Here is a 16,640-nt window from a genome sequence, read left to right as displayed (position 1 = left end):
CAACTACAGTACTTACATACTTTACTCATTGGATAGACTCTCCAGGCTTCAATCACAGCTTCCCTTGTCCTTATTTACAATTTCAGTATGTGTCTATGTGTTCCTATACTCATTACAGGAAATTACAGAACATTAGAGTAGCAAGTGACCCCTGATCACCCAGTAGCAAGGGCAACAACACCACAAAACACTTTAAAGGTGTCATAAGCATTTAAAAAGTCATCTAAGAGCATTTTGGCAAAAAGGCAAACAGCTTCCCTGACACTGTTACAGCTTCTGAAAACATTGTTATAGAGAAGCCATTGGTTTCTATGAATGATCCTCAGCCATCTGGAAAAATTTGTGTTCTATTGCAGATGTGCTGAAGACTGTTTAGAATGATTTCCTTCCAAAATGAGTTTTAAAAGTTTTATGTTGTAGGGGCGCCTGGGTGGCGCAGTCGGTTAAGCGTCCGACTTCAGCCAGGTCACGATCTTGCGGTCCGTGAGTTCGAGCCCCGCGTCTGGCTCTGGGCTGATGGCTCAGAGCCTGGAGCCTGTTTCCGATTCTGTGTCTCCCTCTCTCTCTGCCCCTCGCCCGTTCATGCTCTGTCTCTCTCTGTCCCAAAAATAAATAAACGAAAAAAAAAAATTAAAAAAAAAAGTTTTATATTGTAAAGGGGTGAGCTTCATATATCTGGAAAACCCACTTAGGTGGTTGGATTAATTTCTATGATACCATATAAGAGTGAGACGGGGGCTGTAGACCCCAGGAAGGATTATTGACCATGACCATTGACTGTGCTTTGGGTCACAGGAGCCAGCTGGGTTTCACCTTGAACCACTATCTCTCTTATCCCACTAGTAAGAAGTGGAGGAGGGAATAACCTGAGAAATGTTGGCTCTCCTCCACGGGAGAGTCTGTGGAATAGTGGGGCAAGGGTGAAATTTGGAACTGAACCAATCCAGGTTTAAATCTGCCTCTGTGTAGAGACTGGGCTAGTCTCCTAATTCCTCTGAAACTGCTTCCAAACCTGTGAATTGGGATTATGATGCCCATGGCACAGCCTTGTTTTGAGGGCTCACTACACATGAAAAAGGATCTGGCACTCAGCAGGTTGCCCAACTATCTGATGCTCCCACAACCTCAGGCAGTGCGGCTAGGGGTCCCTCTCCCCTCCCAGCAGGGCCTGGAGCTTGGTTCAGTCCCAGATTCTTAAGGACTCAATGCTGGTATGTGCTGTTATCTCAGATTCCCAGCCTGATCTCCATCTCATGCTGAGACACCTCCCTCCTCTGCACCTGAGAGCCTTGACAGGAGTCCCATGCCCCAATACTGGGCACTTTGGATAGTGTTGTCTCTGTCCTGATAGGATGTGAGGTGGCTTTGTTTCTTTTTCCATAGGGCTTGGTGCAAATAAACTGCTCCCCAGTTCCCCACCCTCTCCTGGGTGGGACCTTCTGAGTTTCCCATGTTGCCTGTACAAGGCTAAGTCCCCTCTTCCCACCAACCTGGGGCTTCTCTGTGGCTGACAAAAGTAGCATTACCCTTTGCACCTTCTAGAGCATACACCCAGCACCTAGAGAAACTTCTTTCAGGCTCAGGACACACAGCCCTTCCCAGTGAACTCTACCCTCAGGTCTTCCCTCTGGCTTCCTGAAGCATTCCACCCTGAGGAGCATTCTTTTAACATGTCTTTGTCCACAAATTACAAATAACACCAGGAGGTCAAAGATCTGGAGCAGGACAAGTGATGAGGCTATCAGCTGAAGGAGAGGAGCAAGAGAGAGGGTGCAGACCAGGAGATGGGGAGGTGTGGAAGGAAAATCAGCATTCCCTGCTTCCCTGGGCCTTTCACTAGGGGAGCCCAGGGACTGTTAGCACTAGGGAAGGAAGACCCAAAGGGAGAAGGGTATGCAAGGATGGGGAACTCTGAAGTCCCTTCCCCAATCTCTGGAGAGGGTCTGGAGTCAAAGGAATCTGGGTCTTTCCCAAGATCCCTCAATCCAGGACTATACCATATTCACTCTCTGCCACTTCCCTAGGCTCTTGCTCACTGAGAGGAGGAAACATGCGGTTGGTGCTGGGTGTGCGGACGTGGGCTCAGACACAGACAGGCTGTAATTAACAGGGCCCTTCCGCCAGAGGCTGGGGCTAGACCAGGCCGGCCAGGAAGGGTGAGGGCGAGCCTGAGGAGAGTCTGCTTCTGTTCGGGAATGCCTCGGCTCCATGCCACCCCTATAGACGCCTTCTGTATCCCTTGTCCCAGTTTTCATTTCAAACTCTGGGACGGCTTCTGTCACCTCACCTACCAGAGGCTGGGCTCCAACATTTCTCCAGGTTATTCCCTCCTCCATCACCCACTCTAGCTCTTCAGCTCTGGCCACTGCTTACACTCCTGCCTCTTTTCTTAGGAGGCCTGGGGTCCAGCCTGCAGCCCTAGCCCTCACATCTGCTTAGTTTTCTTATCCTGTGGATTCTCACTGTTCCTAGAATCCACAAGTCTATTCCACCTATGGACCACATTCTTCAGAGTCTAGTTTGGGCCCTCTTCTAGGCAGACCTTTTTGGATTTGGTCAAAGTGATGCCAGCATCTTCACACCCCAGACGTTTATGATTTTTTTTCTCTCAACTTATTTTTGCCTGCTTTGAGGCATCCTGGCCAAGAGTTCCCCTATCTTGCACAGGACAGACTGTAACTGCTTGGTGGCCAGGAGTTAAGGCTCCTGCGTTCCCCTAGGGACATTCTGCTTCTATGATCTGTGCTCTGGGAGTACTCCATGAATGGGAACATTCCTGCTACAGCGCCCAGCTGGCTCACTAGACTTCCGGCCTGGTGGTGAGTAAAGAGGCTTGGTGCTGACCCCTGGTGTCAATCACTGTAGGGCTGAGCCCCAGGTAATAGGTGGAGGTGGTGGAGAGGGTCAGTCCTTAGGGTTCCTAGAGTGGTGTAAAAACCAAGGGTATGTGGTTAGAAGAAGTAGGAAGAGGGCAGCGTTCCGAGGGCAGAGCAGAGACCTTCACAGGGAGGGGCAAGGCGAGGGGAGCGTAAGCTGAGATGGGTAGAGACAGGGCTCAGGTTATAGCTCATTTACAAAAATCTTAAATTTCTGGTTCTTTTATTTTCAACCTTGACTTGCTGGGCAATGACCTAGCTATGGGACAAAAGCAGTTTTTGTGCTCTTTTTATGAGCCAGGCCCTGCAGGAAGGATCACAGTCGGCAAAATCTCAGGCCCTGCCCAAATCCTTCCCTTGGGTGCTGGAGATCTCCAGCCAATTGACATTCTGGTGCTGAAAGGCCACTTTGGGGTAGGGGTTTGGTAAGGATGGAGTGTCCGGGCCTGTGACCCTTTAAGAAATTTACTTTTTAAAAACAGCCACCTGAGTGGTGGTGTGGGAAGACAGTGGTGGTAGAGAAACGGTGGTCTCTGGGCATGTGCGGAGGGAGCTCTGTGTGAGCCCTCTCCCTTCCTGAGGGATACCTAATTTTACAGCAGCTACACAGGGTCACAGGAGGCCTGCCAAGTCCCCTCAGACAGAGGGTCAGGGAGGGAAGTAGCTAAAGGGAAGCTGAGTTGCCCTCTAAAGGGTTGTCACTGCGACCAAAGCCCCCAAGGGAGCTAGGTCACCTTAGGCAAGCAGTGGCTCATCCTCTGCTTCGACTACCCAGACCCCTGGCTCAGCCAGTGGCACCAGAAGCACATCGTCCTCATCCTCTGGGGACAGGACTGTTGTGTGGGGTTCAGGTGGGGTCCGGGTTGGTCCTGGGGGCCGAAGGCTGGGCAGAAGGCGGCCTCGCAGGGCCTGCACCACTCCAGACAGCAGTGATGACTCTGGGGACATGGAGGGCGGTGACCCTGGGGCCTCAGAGATGGTAGGGAGGGCTGGAGATGTGCTGGTAGATGGGAGGGGAGCCTTGACGGGCAGTGGGGGTGCCTGTTCCCCATCCTGCCCACCTTCCGCCCCGCCCTCACGGGCCGGACCTGTGTTGCCATCTAGGGACTCAAGGGGAGCAGCAGAGGGTGTGACCTGGGATCTGGTCTCTGGGTTCCGGGCTGGGGGGTTGGTTCGAGGAAGCAGGCCCCAGCGGCGGAGACGGCGCACCAGGCGGCGCATAGAGCGGCCCCTCTGGCGGCGGCGGGCACCTGAGGCACCTCCTGGAGTCATATCCTGGCGCAAGATCTGTAGCAGAGAACGCAGGTTGCCCAGCACTGAGTTCTGCAAGGAGAGGAGGCAGACATCAGAGTCAGGGAGGTGGGGAGGGCCAGGAGCCTCAAAGAATGGTACAGGCGCAGGGCCACGGAGGCTGGGAAGTAGGAAGTACTGGGCCGGGAGGTCACTTACATCATTAGGGTTCTCCGTAGGGAAGTCCTCTACTGGTGGGATGGCACCCTGGGCAATGAGCTGCCCATAGGAGGGTGGGGCCTGCTGCTGCACAATCTCAGCCTCCATCCGGGACAGGGGCGCGAAGATGCTGGAAGGAATGAGGGCAGCTCAGTCACAGGTGGTGCCAGCCAGAGCAGCCTGTCCTAGCCTGGACACGTCTTTTCCCTCCACACCCAGGCCAAGACCACTGAGCTATGTATGCCCTGGCTTTCCCAAGAGCCATGCGAGGTTCCCCTCCTTCTTGGAGACTGCCTTCAGGATCTAGACCTGTCCTTTCCTCAGAGGAGCACCCCCATCCCCAAGCTGGACAACTCCAGGAGCCAACCCAGAAGCAGGTCACCAGAGCCTGTCCCCAGTGTGGGCACCCTCAGGGTCTTCCCCTCAGCCCCCCGCCCCTGCAGCTGGCTGCACCCTCACTGACCTGTACTCCTGGGTGCGAATGGCATAGAGCTTGCAGGTGCAGCCCAGGGCAATGACCAGTAGCAAGCCGCACACCAGGCTGCCAATGACCGCAGCTGTAATGACCTTGCGGGGCAGGGCATAGGAACAGTCCCACTCATCGCTGCCGTCGGCACAGTCTGGCTGCCCGTCACACACCCATGTCTCATACACGCACTTCTCGTCCCGGCAGCGGAAGTTGCCAGGCTGGCAGTGCCGGCAGCGTCTCTCGTCTGCTCCATCAGCACAGAAAGTCTGGTAGTTGCAGCGGTCAGCGGGCAGGTAGCAGGCTGTGGTGCTGGTTGTGCCAGCAGGCCCACAGGGGAAGTGTCCAGGTGGGCAGCCGGGGCAGTTTTCCTCATCCGTGCCGTCGGCACAGTCCCATGAGCCATCGCAGCGCTGGGCCTCACTGTAGCAGCGCTCACCGAGGCCCTCACTAGCCCCCAGGCCAGTGCCTAAGCCGCAGGGCCGATCCCAAGGCAAGCAGTAGCCTCGCACATGGTAGGTGGCGTTGAAGCCCCGACCATGGCTCCAAGCAACTGTGTGGTAGGCCACGATGGCCTGGCCAGACAGCGTCTCCACGGTGACAGACTTGCCATTGCTGAAGTGGGTGAGGCTGCGCAGTAGCCGAGGGGTCTTGGGAGGCCCAGGGCCATCATACACATGTACTGCATCTCCATAGCCCAGGTCCAGGGCCGTGAAGCGCACTGCCAGGCGCCGGCCATCATGGGGGTCCAACAGCCAGAGACAGGACTGGGGGTGGGAGCCTGAGGCCAGGTGTGAGTATCCAGGGGAAGAGAAGACCCCGTAAAAGTCTTCCAAGGTATGATTGCAGGGTGGGGTGGGGACAGGGGCTGGGGTCAGGTCAGGGAAAGGGTCTGAGCTGCAACCTGCCTCATCAGAGCCATCGCCACAGGCATCAATCCTGTCGCAGCGCTGGGCCAAGGGCACACAGCGGTGGTTCAGGCACTGGAACTCCTCCTCCAGGCACATCAGCCAATCTGCAGAGACATCATGGAGAAGACACCATGAAGCACCAGAGTTGGTAGGATCCTCCCCTCCTCCCTGGGGCTTCTATTATCTGTTCTTCTAGTCCCATGGACAGCGTACAGCATACCTTGGCTGTAGGAGAGCAGGAAGCCCTGGCCCACGGGTGCTCTGGCCCCAGCATAGCTGTAGGTGATGGTGACATTGCCCCCAGGCAGCTGCAGAGGGCTGGCTGGTGCCTCACACAGGGAGATCTGTGGCTGGAGAGGGGAGCGCAGGATTAAGCGCTCTGAGCCACAGGCCAGGCGCAGTTTTTGGAACCTAGATGGGTGGAAGAAGGCAGGATGTGAGATATTCATGACCACCACTGGTTTCTTCCTCTCCCAGTGCCGTCACGCCCCTTGTACCCCAAGAAGCACAAACCCCTGCTCATCCATAATCCAAACAGCCAAATGAACTCAGCCAAATTCCTTTGTAGTCAATGGCAATAGTCCTAACAGAGGCCCGTGGCAGCACGGCGGCATTCTGAGCCCTCAGGCTCTCCCCAGACTGCCCTCTCCCTTCACCTACTCCTTTCAGGATAAATTCATGGAGAGTGAACTCTGTGAAGCAAGTAGCCAGGTACTTAACATGGGTCCCAATCTTCTGGCTCAAGGTCAGAGGAGATTGAGGAGAGACCTGTACCGTTTAAAACATCTCGGGAGGCTGAGGTAGGTTCTAAGCTAATTAGGAATAGCTTTTGAAGCCCAGGCAAGGATGTGCAATGGACTGAAGGACTCCTCAGGGCAGCCTTATTGGAGCCCAAGGACTGTTTCTAGAGTGACTGCTGTCCTTCAGAGATGACTAGAATCCAAGCTAGATGTCTGCCCCAGCTCACCTCCAATTTACTGTGGCCCACAATAAGCCAGGTTTTTAGGGAAGACTAGGCCAAATCAAATCCTACTCTTTCCCCTGTTGACAGGAATGGAAATTCCATGAAGAAGTGATTCCTGAAGGCTTTCCCATGGTGGAGGGGATTAGGGGAGGGAGGGTAATAGGGTCTTGTCCCGTTTCTCACCTGACTGTCACAGTCTGCTCCTTGCTGCCCAGGATGAGCCACGTGCAGTTGGCAGGTGAGCTGCGGCTGTCCCGCAGGGGCCTCTGTAAGGTACCCTGCACTTCCAAGAGCACTGCCGGGGGGTCCTCACAGGCTGGAGAGTGAGGAAGGTAGGGACACTGGTTGAGAGCCCATTACTGTCACAGCCCCTGCCCCCAGGCTTGAGGCTTCTAAGGGTCTGAGCTCTTCAAGAAGGAGCAGAGAAACTGCCCTTCTCCAACCACACATACACACACTTTAAAATCAGTCTTCAGCTGGCCCCCTTCCTTCCCACACTCATTATAGCTTCACCTTAAGTATCAACACCAGAAACAATCTGAGGTTGGCTTTGTGCCAGCCGCTGGACCAGGAGGAGCAGGAAATACTGTCTCTACTATCAGGGAGACTACATTGCAGCTAGGGAGACCAAGCGTGGATATTTGGAAAAACAAAATAGTACGTAACTACCAGGTGAGAGCTCACACTGGATGTTTCCCCGTTTGTAAAATAAGGGTGGATGATCTCCACTCTAAAACTACCGTAGGTGCCAGAGGAATTTAGGGAAGAGAGAATCCTTCTCAAGGGTCTTCTCTCACTACCAAACCCTTGGGGCCCCAGGGGCATCCTTTACGCACCAGGATTTGGGAAAATGATCCGGTCTGGATAGGCCACAGCGCCTCCTAGAGGAAGAGCAGGAAAGGACAGGAGAGTTAATCGCCCTTAGTTTTCTTCACCTGAGTAACTCAAGGAGGAAAGGAGCCATCTGGGATTTCCGGGTAGTTTATGGGAAAGGGGCAGTGGAGCAGGGGAGGATGCGGTGTGTGACCTCGAAGGAAGCCACAGCAGCACGGCCGATGGGGTAGGCACGCCGATCTAGGGAAGCCTGAAGGAGGATGAGGGCTGAGGGGAGTGGCTCGAAGCTTCCCGGAGGTTGGGGAGGGAGCTTCGGATGCGGCGGCAGGCGCTGGGGGGCACCGCCAGGCAGGGAAGGTGGGGGACGGCAAAAGAGAGCGCCCGGACTCTGACAGCCCCAGGGGCGGGGTGTCGGGTTAGTAGTCTTGTTTCGGTTTCTCACCTAGGAGGAGGAGGAGGAGGAGAGTGGTGGGCAGCATCCTGAGTCGTCCGGGGGTGCAGGAAGAGTCCCGGAGCTTCAGTCGTCTATCCAGTGGGAAGGCGGCGCCGCTCCGAGCGTCCAGGCTCCCCACTGCCGCTTCCCCGAGGGGGCTGCATGGCCCGGGCTCCCCCACGGGTGCTCTGGATGCCAGGGCTGGGGGCGGGGAGGCGGCGGCCGTCCGGGAGCAGGGGCGGTGCCTCTCGCCAACTTCGGAGTTGTTTTCCCCCCCCCCGCCGCCGCCGCCGCCGCCGCCGCGCTCTCTGCCGCGCTCTATCCCGAGGCCGGCTTCGAAGCCCCGGGAATCGGTTCGAGGCCCGGCGCTGGAGCGCGCCCTCGCCCAGAGCCCGTCCGCAGGCCGCGAGAGCCCCTGTCCAGGCCCTGCCGCCACCTGCCGGGGCTTGAAGCCACTTCCTCTTCGAGCCAAACTTTGCCGACGGTCAGCCCCCAGGGCCGACCCGGGCGCGGCTCAACTTCTCCTGCGCGTCCAGGCGGCGGGACGCGGCGGGGGAGCGGGGGAGGGGGATTGGAGGCTCGGCCCAGCTCCCCGGCCCTCGCCCGGGCGGTACCCCGGCCAGCCCAGGGGTTGGAAGAGCCGGGCGGAGGGAGAGGGCGGGTGACGAGCCTGGCCCCACCCCTGCCAATCAGCGCTCTCGCCCCGCCCACCCTCTCTCCTTAACCCCTTTCCGGCCCTGCCGGGACCCGTCAGACCCACCCTCGGCTAGGCTGTCCGCCTCCACTTTGAACTCGGCTTTGTTCGGTCTCTTCCGTGACACGTTTGTTAACAGGACTCGTTGGCCAGAGGACAACTGCTTATTCCGTAACTGTCTTGTCTTTCCTTTGGACCCTTAAACTCTCAGTACTTTTCTTGTCCCAGTGTCTGAGATCAGGCAGCACTTTTTGTTGTGAGCCTGTATTATAGCAATTACCACACGGTGTTATAACTATTTGTTTACTCGTCTTTCCCGCCCCCGCCCCGCCCCTTCTCTAGAAACTGAAACTTCCTGTACGTTGGGGCCTAGAATGTTTACCTTTGCACCCACGGGGTTTCTCTCCTACTAAGACACAGTAAGAACCCAATATATGGTAAATAAACGAATAAATGTGCCTTCGCCACTTGCTGGCTCTGTGACCTTAAGAAAATCACTTAACCTCTCTGCTTCTCATTTGTGAAGCAGAGTTAATAGTGCAACTCCCTTTTAAGGTTGTCATGAACATTTAGGGCGTTAATGCACGATGAGCATCTAGGAAGTGCTCTGTAGTTCAGAACAATTATGATTAGTCACAGAAGATATTTCTTATTTATGTGGGCTGTTATTCCTGTGACACTGATAGGTAATATTAATAAACAACAACAATAGCAAATACTTTTTGAGCTTTTTTCACACTTCAGGCACAGATCTAAGCACTTTTCATATATATGCTCTTTTAATCCTCACAATCTTGGGAAGTAGAAACTATGATTACTCCCATTTTACAGATAAGGAAACTCAAGCACAGGTTAAGTATTTTGCCCGAGATCACGGATCTAGTAAATGATGAAACAAAGCCTTGAGCCTAGGCAATTTGGCTCTGGAGAGAGTGTACATTTGGATCCTTACTACTCTCTGCTCTCTACAAATGGTACAAAACAGTTTTCTGTCCATGACATTTGTTGTTGGCATCAGTTTTGATATTTTCAAAACTGGAACCACAGCAGGGTTGGCCGTAAAAAGGCCCTTCTTCCACTTGGACCTTGGTCCCTTGGTCTCTCTGCTGTGCCCTCTGCTGTACTCCCTCTGTGTGCAGCCTTTGGGATTAATGAGGAGTGAAATAGAAGCCTGAGTGTGAAAAAAGGATGTTGAGCAAAGGTAAGGAAGGCAAAGAGGTGGGAAAAATTAAAAATATTTAAGTTCTAAAAGTGATCTTGGAGGTTTTAGTTCATTGCTGGCTTTGTTTTCTATGCTTGGCAGATGCCTTGAACTTCAAGGAGCATACTGCCTACTTGGAAAGAGAGGTCAGATACACAAATGAAAGAATCCAGACAGCCATAGGGAGTATCCATGTATATGTACACACACACACACACACACACACACACACACACACACACAATGGAGTATTACTTGGCAATCAAAAAGAATGAAATCTTGCCATTTGCAACGACGTGGATGGAATTAGAGGGTATTATGCTAAGTGAAATTAGAGAAAGACAAATATCATATGACTTCACTCATATGAGCACTTTAAGATACAAAACAGATGAATATAAGGGAAAGGAAGCAAAAATAATATAAAAACAGGGAGGGAAGCAAAACATAAGAGACTCTTAAATGTGGAGAACAAAAAGAGGGTTAGTGGATTGGTAAGGGGCATTAGGGAATCTACTCCTGAAATTGTTGCACTACATGCTAACTTGGATGTAAATTTAAAAAAAAATTTTTAAAAATGAGTTTATACTCCAATTAGTCCAGTGAATTTAAGTGTCCAGGTCCATATAAGTCACATCCTAGGGGCACCTGGGTGGCTCAGTCAGTTGAGCATCTGACTTTGGCTCAGGTCATGATCTCGTGGTTCATGAGCTCCAGCCTCGCATTGGGCTCTGTGCTGACAGCTCGGAGCCTGGAGCCTGCTTCCAATTCTGTCTCCCTCTCTCTCTCTCTGCCCCTTCCCTGCTCATGCTCTGTCTCTCTCTATCTCTCAAAAATAAATAAACATTAAAAAAATTTTATTTAAATCACATCCTAGAGCATTAAGTACATTTAGGAATGGGCCTATGATGTTCTTGGAAATCTTTGAGGAATTATGAAAGGTAGTGGAAGTAGTGCGGAACAGGCAGATGTTTGGTTTTCAAAATGGTAATATCCAACTTTTATAGAGTACTCACCTCTAGGAGGCACTGCTCTAAGCATTTCACATGTATTATCTCATTTAATCCTCACCACACCTCTAGGAAGTAGGTGTTATTTTTGTCCTCCTTTTATAATTGAGGAAACTGGGTCATAGGTTAGATAACTTGCTCAAGATGAAACTGCTAGCACATGCAGGAGCCAAGTTGCTATGGTATGAATGTTTGTGTCCCCTGTCCCCTAAATTCATATGTTGATTTCATAACCCCCAAAGATGATAATATTAAAAGGTGGGCCTTTGAGCGATGTTAAGCCCATGAGATGGCGCCCTCAATGGCACTAGTGCCTTATAAAAGAGGCCCCAGAGAGATCCCTCCCTGTCTACTATGAGAGGACACAGTAAGAAAATGTGGTGGTGAACAAAAAAGAGGGCCCTCACCAGAAGGTGACCATGTTGGTACCTTGATCTTGGGCTTCTCAGCTGCTAGAACTATGAGCAGTAAATCTGCCCAATTGGTGGTATTTTCTTGTAGCAGATGGGCTAAGACAGTTGATACCGAGAAGTTGGGGTGCTGCTAGAACAAATACCTAAAAATGTAGAAATGGCTTTAGAACTGGGGCAGAGGCCTAGATGCATGCTAGAAAAAGCAACATTGTTGTGAACAGACTGTTAAGATGGTTCTTGGGAAGGCTCAGCAGGAGAGAGCTGTATAGATCTCAATCTCTTTAGATTACCTAAATGGTAAGGAGCAGAATATGAATAGAAATATGGAGGGTAAAAGTCACCCTGATTAGGTCCCAGACAGAGATGAGGGACATGTTAATTGGAAACTGGAGGAAAAAAGAGATCCTTGATATGAAGTGACAAAGAGTTTGGCTGAATTGTGTTTGTATCCTGGTGGTTGGTGGAAAGTAAAACTTGAGAGTGATATTTGGGGCTCAAATTGGATATTTGGGGCTCAAATGTGGGGCTCAGGCTCACAACCCCAAGATCAAGAGTCGCATGCTCTGCGGATTGAGCCAGCCAGGTGACCCAGCTGGCTGAAGAAATTTCTAGCAAAGTGTTGAGGAAGCAGCCTGGTTTCCCTTGAATACTTATAGTAAAATGCAAGCAGAGAGAAATTATTTAAAGGTGGAATTGGTTTGTTTTGTTTTGTTTTTAATTTTAAACATTTATTTATTTTTGAGAGACAGAGAGACACAAAGCATGAGTGGGGGAGGGGCAGAGAGAGAGCGAGACAGACTCTGAAGCAGGCTCCAGGCTTTGAACTGTCAGCACAGAGCCTGATGCTGGGCTCAAATCCACGAATTGTGAGATCATGATCTGAGCTGAAGTCGGACACTTAATCAGCTGAGCCACCCAGGCACCCCTAAAGGTGGTATTGTTAATCAAAAAGGATGCAGAACCAAAAATTTGGAAAATTCTTATCACGATCTAATATTCTATATATCTTACTCATTTATCATGTTTATTGCCTGTTCCTCCCACAAGAATGTAAGTGCCATGGGCAGGGATCTGTTTGTCTCCTGGTGTATCCCTAGTGCCAAAAATAATATCTGGCACAAAGTAGGTATTCAATAAATGTTTACTGAATGAATAAATCAATGATTGCCAGTCATAGGCATCACATAGTTGATGTCTTTTAATTCGCTCAACTACCCTTACAGTTTTTAGCCCCATTTTACCTTATTTTTATTATTTTTATTTTTTAGCCACATTAAAAAATTTTTTAATGTTTTTATTTATTTTTGAGAGAGAGAGAGAGGGAGTGTGCACAAACGGAGTGGGGGCAGAGAGAGGGAAGCACCGAATCAGAAGCAGGGTCCAGGCTATGAGCTGTCAGCACACAGCTTGATGCGGGGCTCGAACCCTTGAACTGCGAGATTATGACCTGAACCGAAGTTGGCTTTTAACCCACTGAGCCACCCAGGTGCCCCTTTTTTAGCCCCATTTTAAAGATGAGGAAATTGAAGCTCAAGAACATTACATAACTTGGGGCCACCCAACTAGTAAGTTGTGAAGACTGGATTCAAACTTGGGTTGTGTAACTCCAGAGCCCTTGTTACTGCCTCTCTATGTGCTGGAAGCTGTTTTAAAAGACTAATACAATGGGGGTGGCTGGCTGGCTCAGTAGGTGGAGGACGCAGCTCTTGACCTCCAGGTTGTGAGTTCAAGCCCCACGTTGAGTGTAGACATTACCTTAAAATAAAATCTTAAAAAAAAAAAAAAAAGAAAGATTGATATAATGAATCAATCTATAGGAGGGTGTTAGGTATGATGAGGAGTCTCTAAGCCATGTCCTATGATAAGCTGTTTAAGGAACTAGAAAGGCTTTTTGCCTAAAGAAAAGCTTAACTTGAGTGAGGGTTTGACTATATGAGAACTAGATCCAAATATGTGAAGAGCTATAGCATGGAACAAGAATTTGTTTGTTCAGAACAGTCGGAAGGGCAGAGGCAGGAATTAACAGAGCAAATAAAGTCAGTCTATTCCCTGCTTTTGAGGTACAGAAGCTGATGCTACAGGTAGGGTTGGTGCTGAGGGACAGATGTCCTGGGACTTCAGGGTTCCTTGGCAATGCTGTGACTCATGAATTTCAGGATGGCATAACTTCCCAGAAAACGAGGCCAAAGAAGCTTCTAGAAACAAATTATGTTCGATGCTAACATGAAGCCAAGACAGTGAAAACACAGAAAAGGCCTGGGCTGTGAAGAAAGAGGTCAGGAGGGCCCTTTAAGGAGAAGTTTCAGCACTCAGTTTAGCAGCACATATGCTACAACTGGAACCATACAGAGAATATTACATGGCTCCTGTGTAAAGATGACACACGGATTCATGCAGCATTCTGTATTTTTATTGTACACATAAAACTAATAGAACAATGTATGTTCATTAAACTTCAATGTTTTTTAATGCTCATTTTGTTTTTTAAAGTTTTTTTTTATTTTGAGAGTAAGAGAGAGAGTGTGAGCAAGCAGGGGAGGGGCAGAGAGAGGGAGAGAGAGAATCCAAAGCAGGCTCTGCACTGTCCACACAGGGCTCAAATTCATGAACTGAACCATGAGATCATGACCTGAGCTGAAGTCAGATGCTTAACGGACTAAGCTACCCAGGCGCCCCTAAACTTCAAATTTTTTTTTTTTTTTTTTTTTTAAAGGAAAAGTTGCACTAAATGCCTGGGTTGGGCCACCTTCCCAGTTGGGTTAAAAAGAAATGACAGGTGAGGCGCCTGACTGGCTCAGTCAGAAGAACATGCCACTCTTGATCTTGGAGGTCATGAGATCGAACCCCATGTTGGGTAGAGATTACTTAAATGAATCATAAAAAAAAAAAACTTTAAAAAGGGGCACCTAGGTGGCTCAGTCGGTTAAGCGTCCAACTCTCTATTTAGGCTCAGGTCATGATCTCAAGGTTCATGAGTTTGAGCCCCAAGTCCACACTGACACTTCAGAGCCTGCTTGGGATTTGGGATTCTCTCTCTCTGCCCCTCCCCCATTGCTCACTCTCTCAAAATAAATATATAAACTTTAAAAAAAAAACTAAAAAAAAAAAAAAATGACTGGTGAAGGAATGCAGACAGCTGTTGAAAAACCTTGGCTTGACAGAAAAGGGGGATATGAAGGAAATCATTTAAGACTGCAGCAGTATCCAGGAGAGAGCTTTTCAAGATGTGGAAACTTCTGTGTCTGAAGGGAGTGGGGATTAAAGATCCTGCCATATGGTTATAGGAGCAAGTTTCCTTGTGCTTTGGAAAGAATGAGATGCTAGTTTGGAGACATATCTCAGAGGTTTGAGAGGAACCTCAATCATGTCCATTTTGGGGATGTCTGGTATATTACAAAATTAAATACTAAGATAAATGGTTTAAAAAAAAAGATAGATGGTTTTAGGAGTACCTGGGTAGCTCAGTCGGTTGAGCATCTGACTTCAGCTCAGATCATAATCTCGCGGGTGAATTTGAGCCCCACATCAGGCTCACTGCTGTCAACCTGTCAGCACAGAGCCTGCTTTGGATCCCCTGTCCCCCTCTCTCTGCCTCTCCCTCACTTGCACTCTCTTAAAAATAAATGTTGGGCGCCTGGGTGGCGCAGTCGGTTAAGCGTCCGACTTCAGCCAGGTCACGATCTCGCGGTCCGTGAGTTCGAGCCCCGCGTCGGGCTCTGGGCTGATGGCTCAGAGCCTGGAGCCTGTTTCCGATTCTGTGTCTCCCTCTCTCTGCCCCTCCCCCGTTCATGCTCTGTCTCTCTCTGTCGCAAAAATAAATAAACGTTGAAAAAAAAAATAAAAAAAAAATAAATGTTAAAAAAAGACAGATGGTGGGGCACCTGGGTGGCTCAGTCGGTTGGGCGGCCGACTTCGGCTCAGGTCATGATCTTGCGGTTGGTGAGTTCGAGCCCCGCATCGGGCTCTGTGCTGACAGCTCAGAGCCTGGAGCCTGTTTCGGATTCTGTGTCTCTCTCTCTCTGACCCTCCCCTGTTCATGCTCTGTCTCTCTCTGTCTCAAAAATAAATAAACGTTAAAAAAAAAATTAAAAAAAGAAAGACAGATGGTTTTGAAAATACTTAGTATATTTTATTTATTTATTAAGATTTTATTTTTTAAGTAATCTCTACACCCAACATGAGGCTTGAACTTACAACCCTCAGATCAAGAGTCCAGTCTCTAGTGACTGAGCTAGGCAGCTGCCCCAATATTTAATGTATTTTATTTTTAATTTTTTTTCAACGTTTTTTATTTATTTTTGGGACAGAGAGAGACAAAGCATGAACGGGGGAGAGCAGAGAGAGAGGGAGACACAGAATCGGAAACAGGCTCCAGGCTCCGAGCCATCAGCCCAGAGCCCGACGCGGGGCTCGAACTCACGGACCGCGAGATCGTGACCTGGCTGAAGTCGGACACTTAACCGACTGCGCCACCCAGGCGCCCCATGTATTTTAAATATTTCTATTTAACAATTTTTTTTTTTTTTTTTTTTTAGTTTATTTACTTTGAGAGAGAGTAAGAGACACAAAGCACAAACTGGGCACAGAGAGAGGAAAAGAGAGAGAATCCCAAGCAGGCCCAGTACTGCCAGCATGGAGCCTACCTGAGTCATGTCAGACGCCTAACCGACTGAGCCACCCAGGTGCCCCAACAAATGAAAACTCTTAGCACAAACAAAGCAATAATACAGTGATAGTCACCAAATGCCTACAGGCATTCATATACTTATATTTTATTTTATTTTATTTAAGGCATTAAAAAATGTGATTTGGTTATTTAGAAAGAGAGAAAGCAAGAATCCCAAGCAGGCTCTGCTCTGTCAGTGCAGAGCCCATCTGGGGGGGCAGGGGTGGGGGAGGCATCTCATCAACCCTGGGATCATGACCTCAGCAGAAATCAAGAGTCGGAAGCTTAACCCACTGAACCACCCATGTGTCCCCAAGACATATTTTTTACGTTCAAAATTGAAGAGCCTTATAAATGTAAGACTGGGATTAAAGGCTCCTCCTGACCTTGGGATGAGGTTAGGAGGATGGGTGCAGGTTAGAGGCACCCCAAGAGGCGTGTGGGCATGATTACCAAAGGGCCCAGAGAAGTGACACAGAAATGCCCACTCTTGGATAAAGGAGTCACGGAGGCCGGCTTGCCTTGGCCCAAAGGAGTTGGGTCAAAGCATTCTGAGGTCTGAGCCTAGGAGACAGGCATAGGTGTGTTTGAGGCATCCACGGAGGGCAGCGTGCCAACTCGGAGAAGCTCCTAGAGGGCACCGAAGTGCCCCCTTCCTCCTGCACCCTTTTCACTCCACTCCCTCTTCCTTCCCGGAGTTATTGGAGGGCTGCCCGCCCCCCC

The 16,640-nt window shown here is 50.1% G+C and overlaps 1 protein-coding gene and 1 non-coding gene across 3 annotated transcripts; one reads left to right on the top strand and one right to left on the bottom strand.

Annotated features, from left to right (window-relative positions):
• Positions 1-3,082: 3,082 nt before the first annotated feature.
• Positions 3,083-8,590, bottom strand: LRP10 (LDL receptor related protein 10). 2 transcript variants are annotated; one of them, XM_040476630.1, is made up of 7 exons: positions 7,943-8,590; positions 7,503-7,547; positions 6,850-6,982; positions 5,923-6,113; positions 4,789-5,806; positions 4,326-4,455; positions 3,083-4,199 (listed from the first exon to the last, which is right to left on the bottom strand). In XM_040476630.1, exons 1-7 carry the CDS (start codon positions 7,977-7,979, stop codon positions 3,612-3,614), a joined length of 2,142 nt encoding a protein of 713 aa, XP_040332564.1. In that variant the 5' UTR covers positions 7,980-8,590; the 3' UTR covers positions 3,083-3,611. The 2 variants fall into 2 exon arrangements, with proteins under 2 accessions (XP_040332564.1, XP_040332565.1); XM_040476631.1 differs by having other exon boundaries at positions 7,503-7,551; positions 7,950-8,590.
• A 4,966-nt stretch (positions 8,591-13,556) lies between these two features.
• On the top strand, positions 13,557-13,662 carry LOC121032434 (U6 spliceosomal RNA). The gene has a single exon (XR_005791267.1). It is a non-coding gene; the product is annotated as a U6 spliceosomal RNA (small nuclear RNA).
• The last annotated feature ends 2,978 nt before the right edge of the window (positions 13,663-16,640 follow it).

Source organism: Herpailurus yagouaroundi, unplaced genomic scaffold (genome assembly GCF_014898765.1).
Source record: "Herpailurus yagouaroundi ecotype Mexico unplaced genomic scaffold, PumYag 141, whole genome shotgun sequence".
In the NCBI taxonomy this organism is placed as follows: Eukaryota; Metazoa; Chordata; class Mammalia; order Carnivora; family Felidae; genus Herpailurus; species Herpailurus yagouaroundi.
This window is presented reverse-complemented; position numbering and strand designations above follow the sequence as displayed.

Bases quoted from the DNA above. Each gene is read 5' to 3' on its own strand.
- LRP10 (XM_040476630.1), bottom strand. From the start codon at position 7,979: ATGCTGCCCACCACTCTCCTCCTCCTCCTCCTCCTAG. The intron at 6,983-7,502 runs GTGCGTAAAGGA...CTCACTCTCCAG, and splicing joins GATCATTTTCCCAAATCCTG to CCTGTGAGGACCCCCCGGCA. The intron at 6,114-6,849 runs GTGAGAAACGGG...CCACCCATCTAG, and splicing joins GAGCAGACTGTGACAGTCAG to GTTCCAAAAACTGCGCCTGG.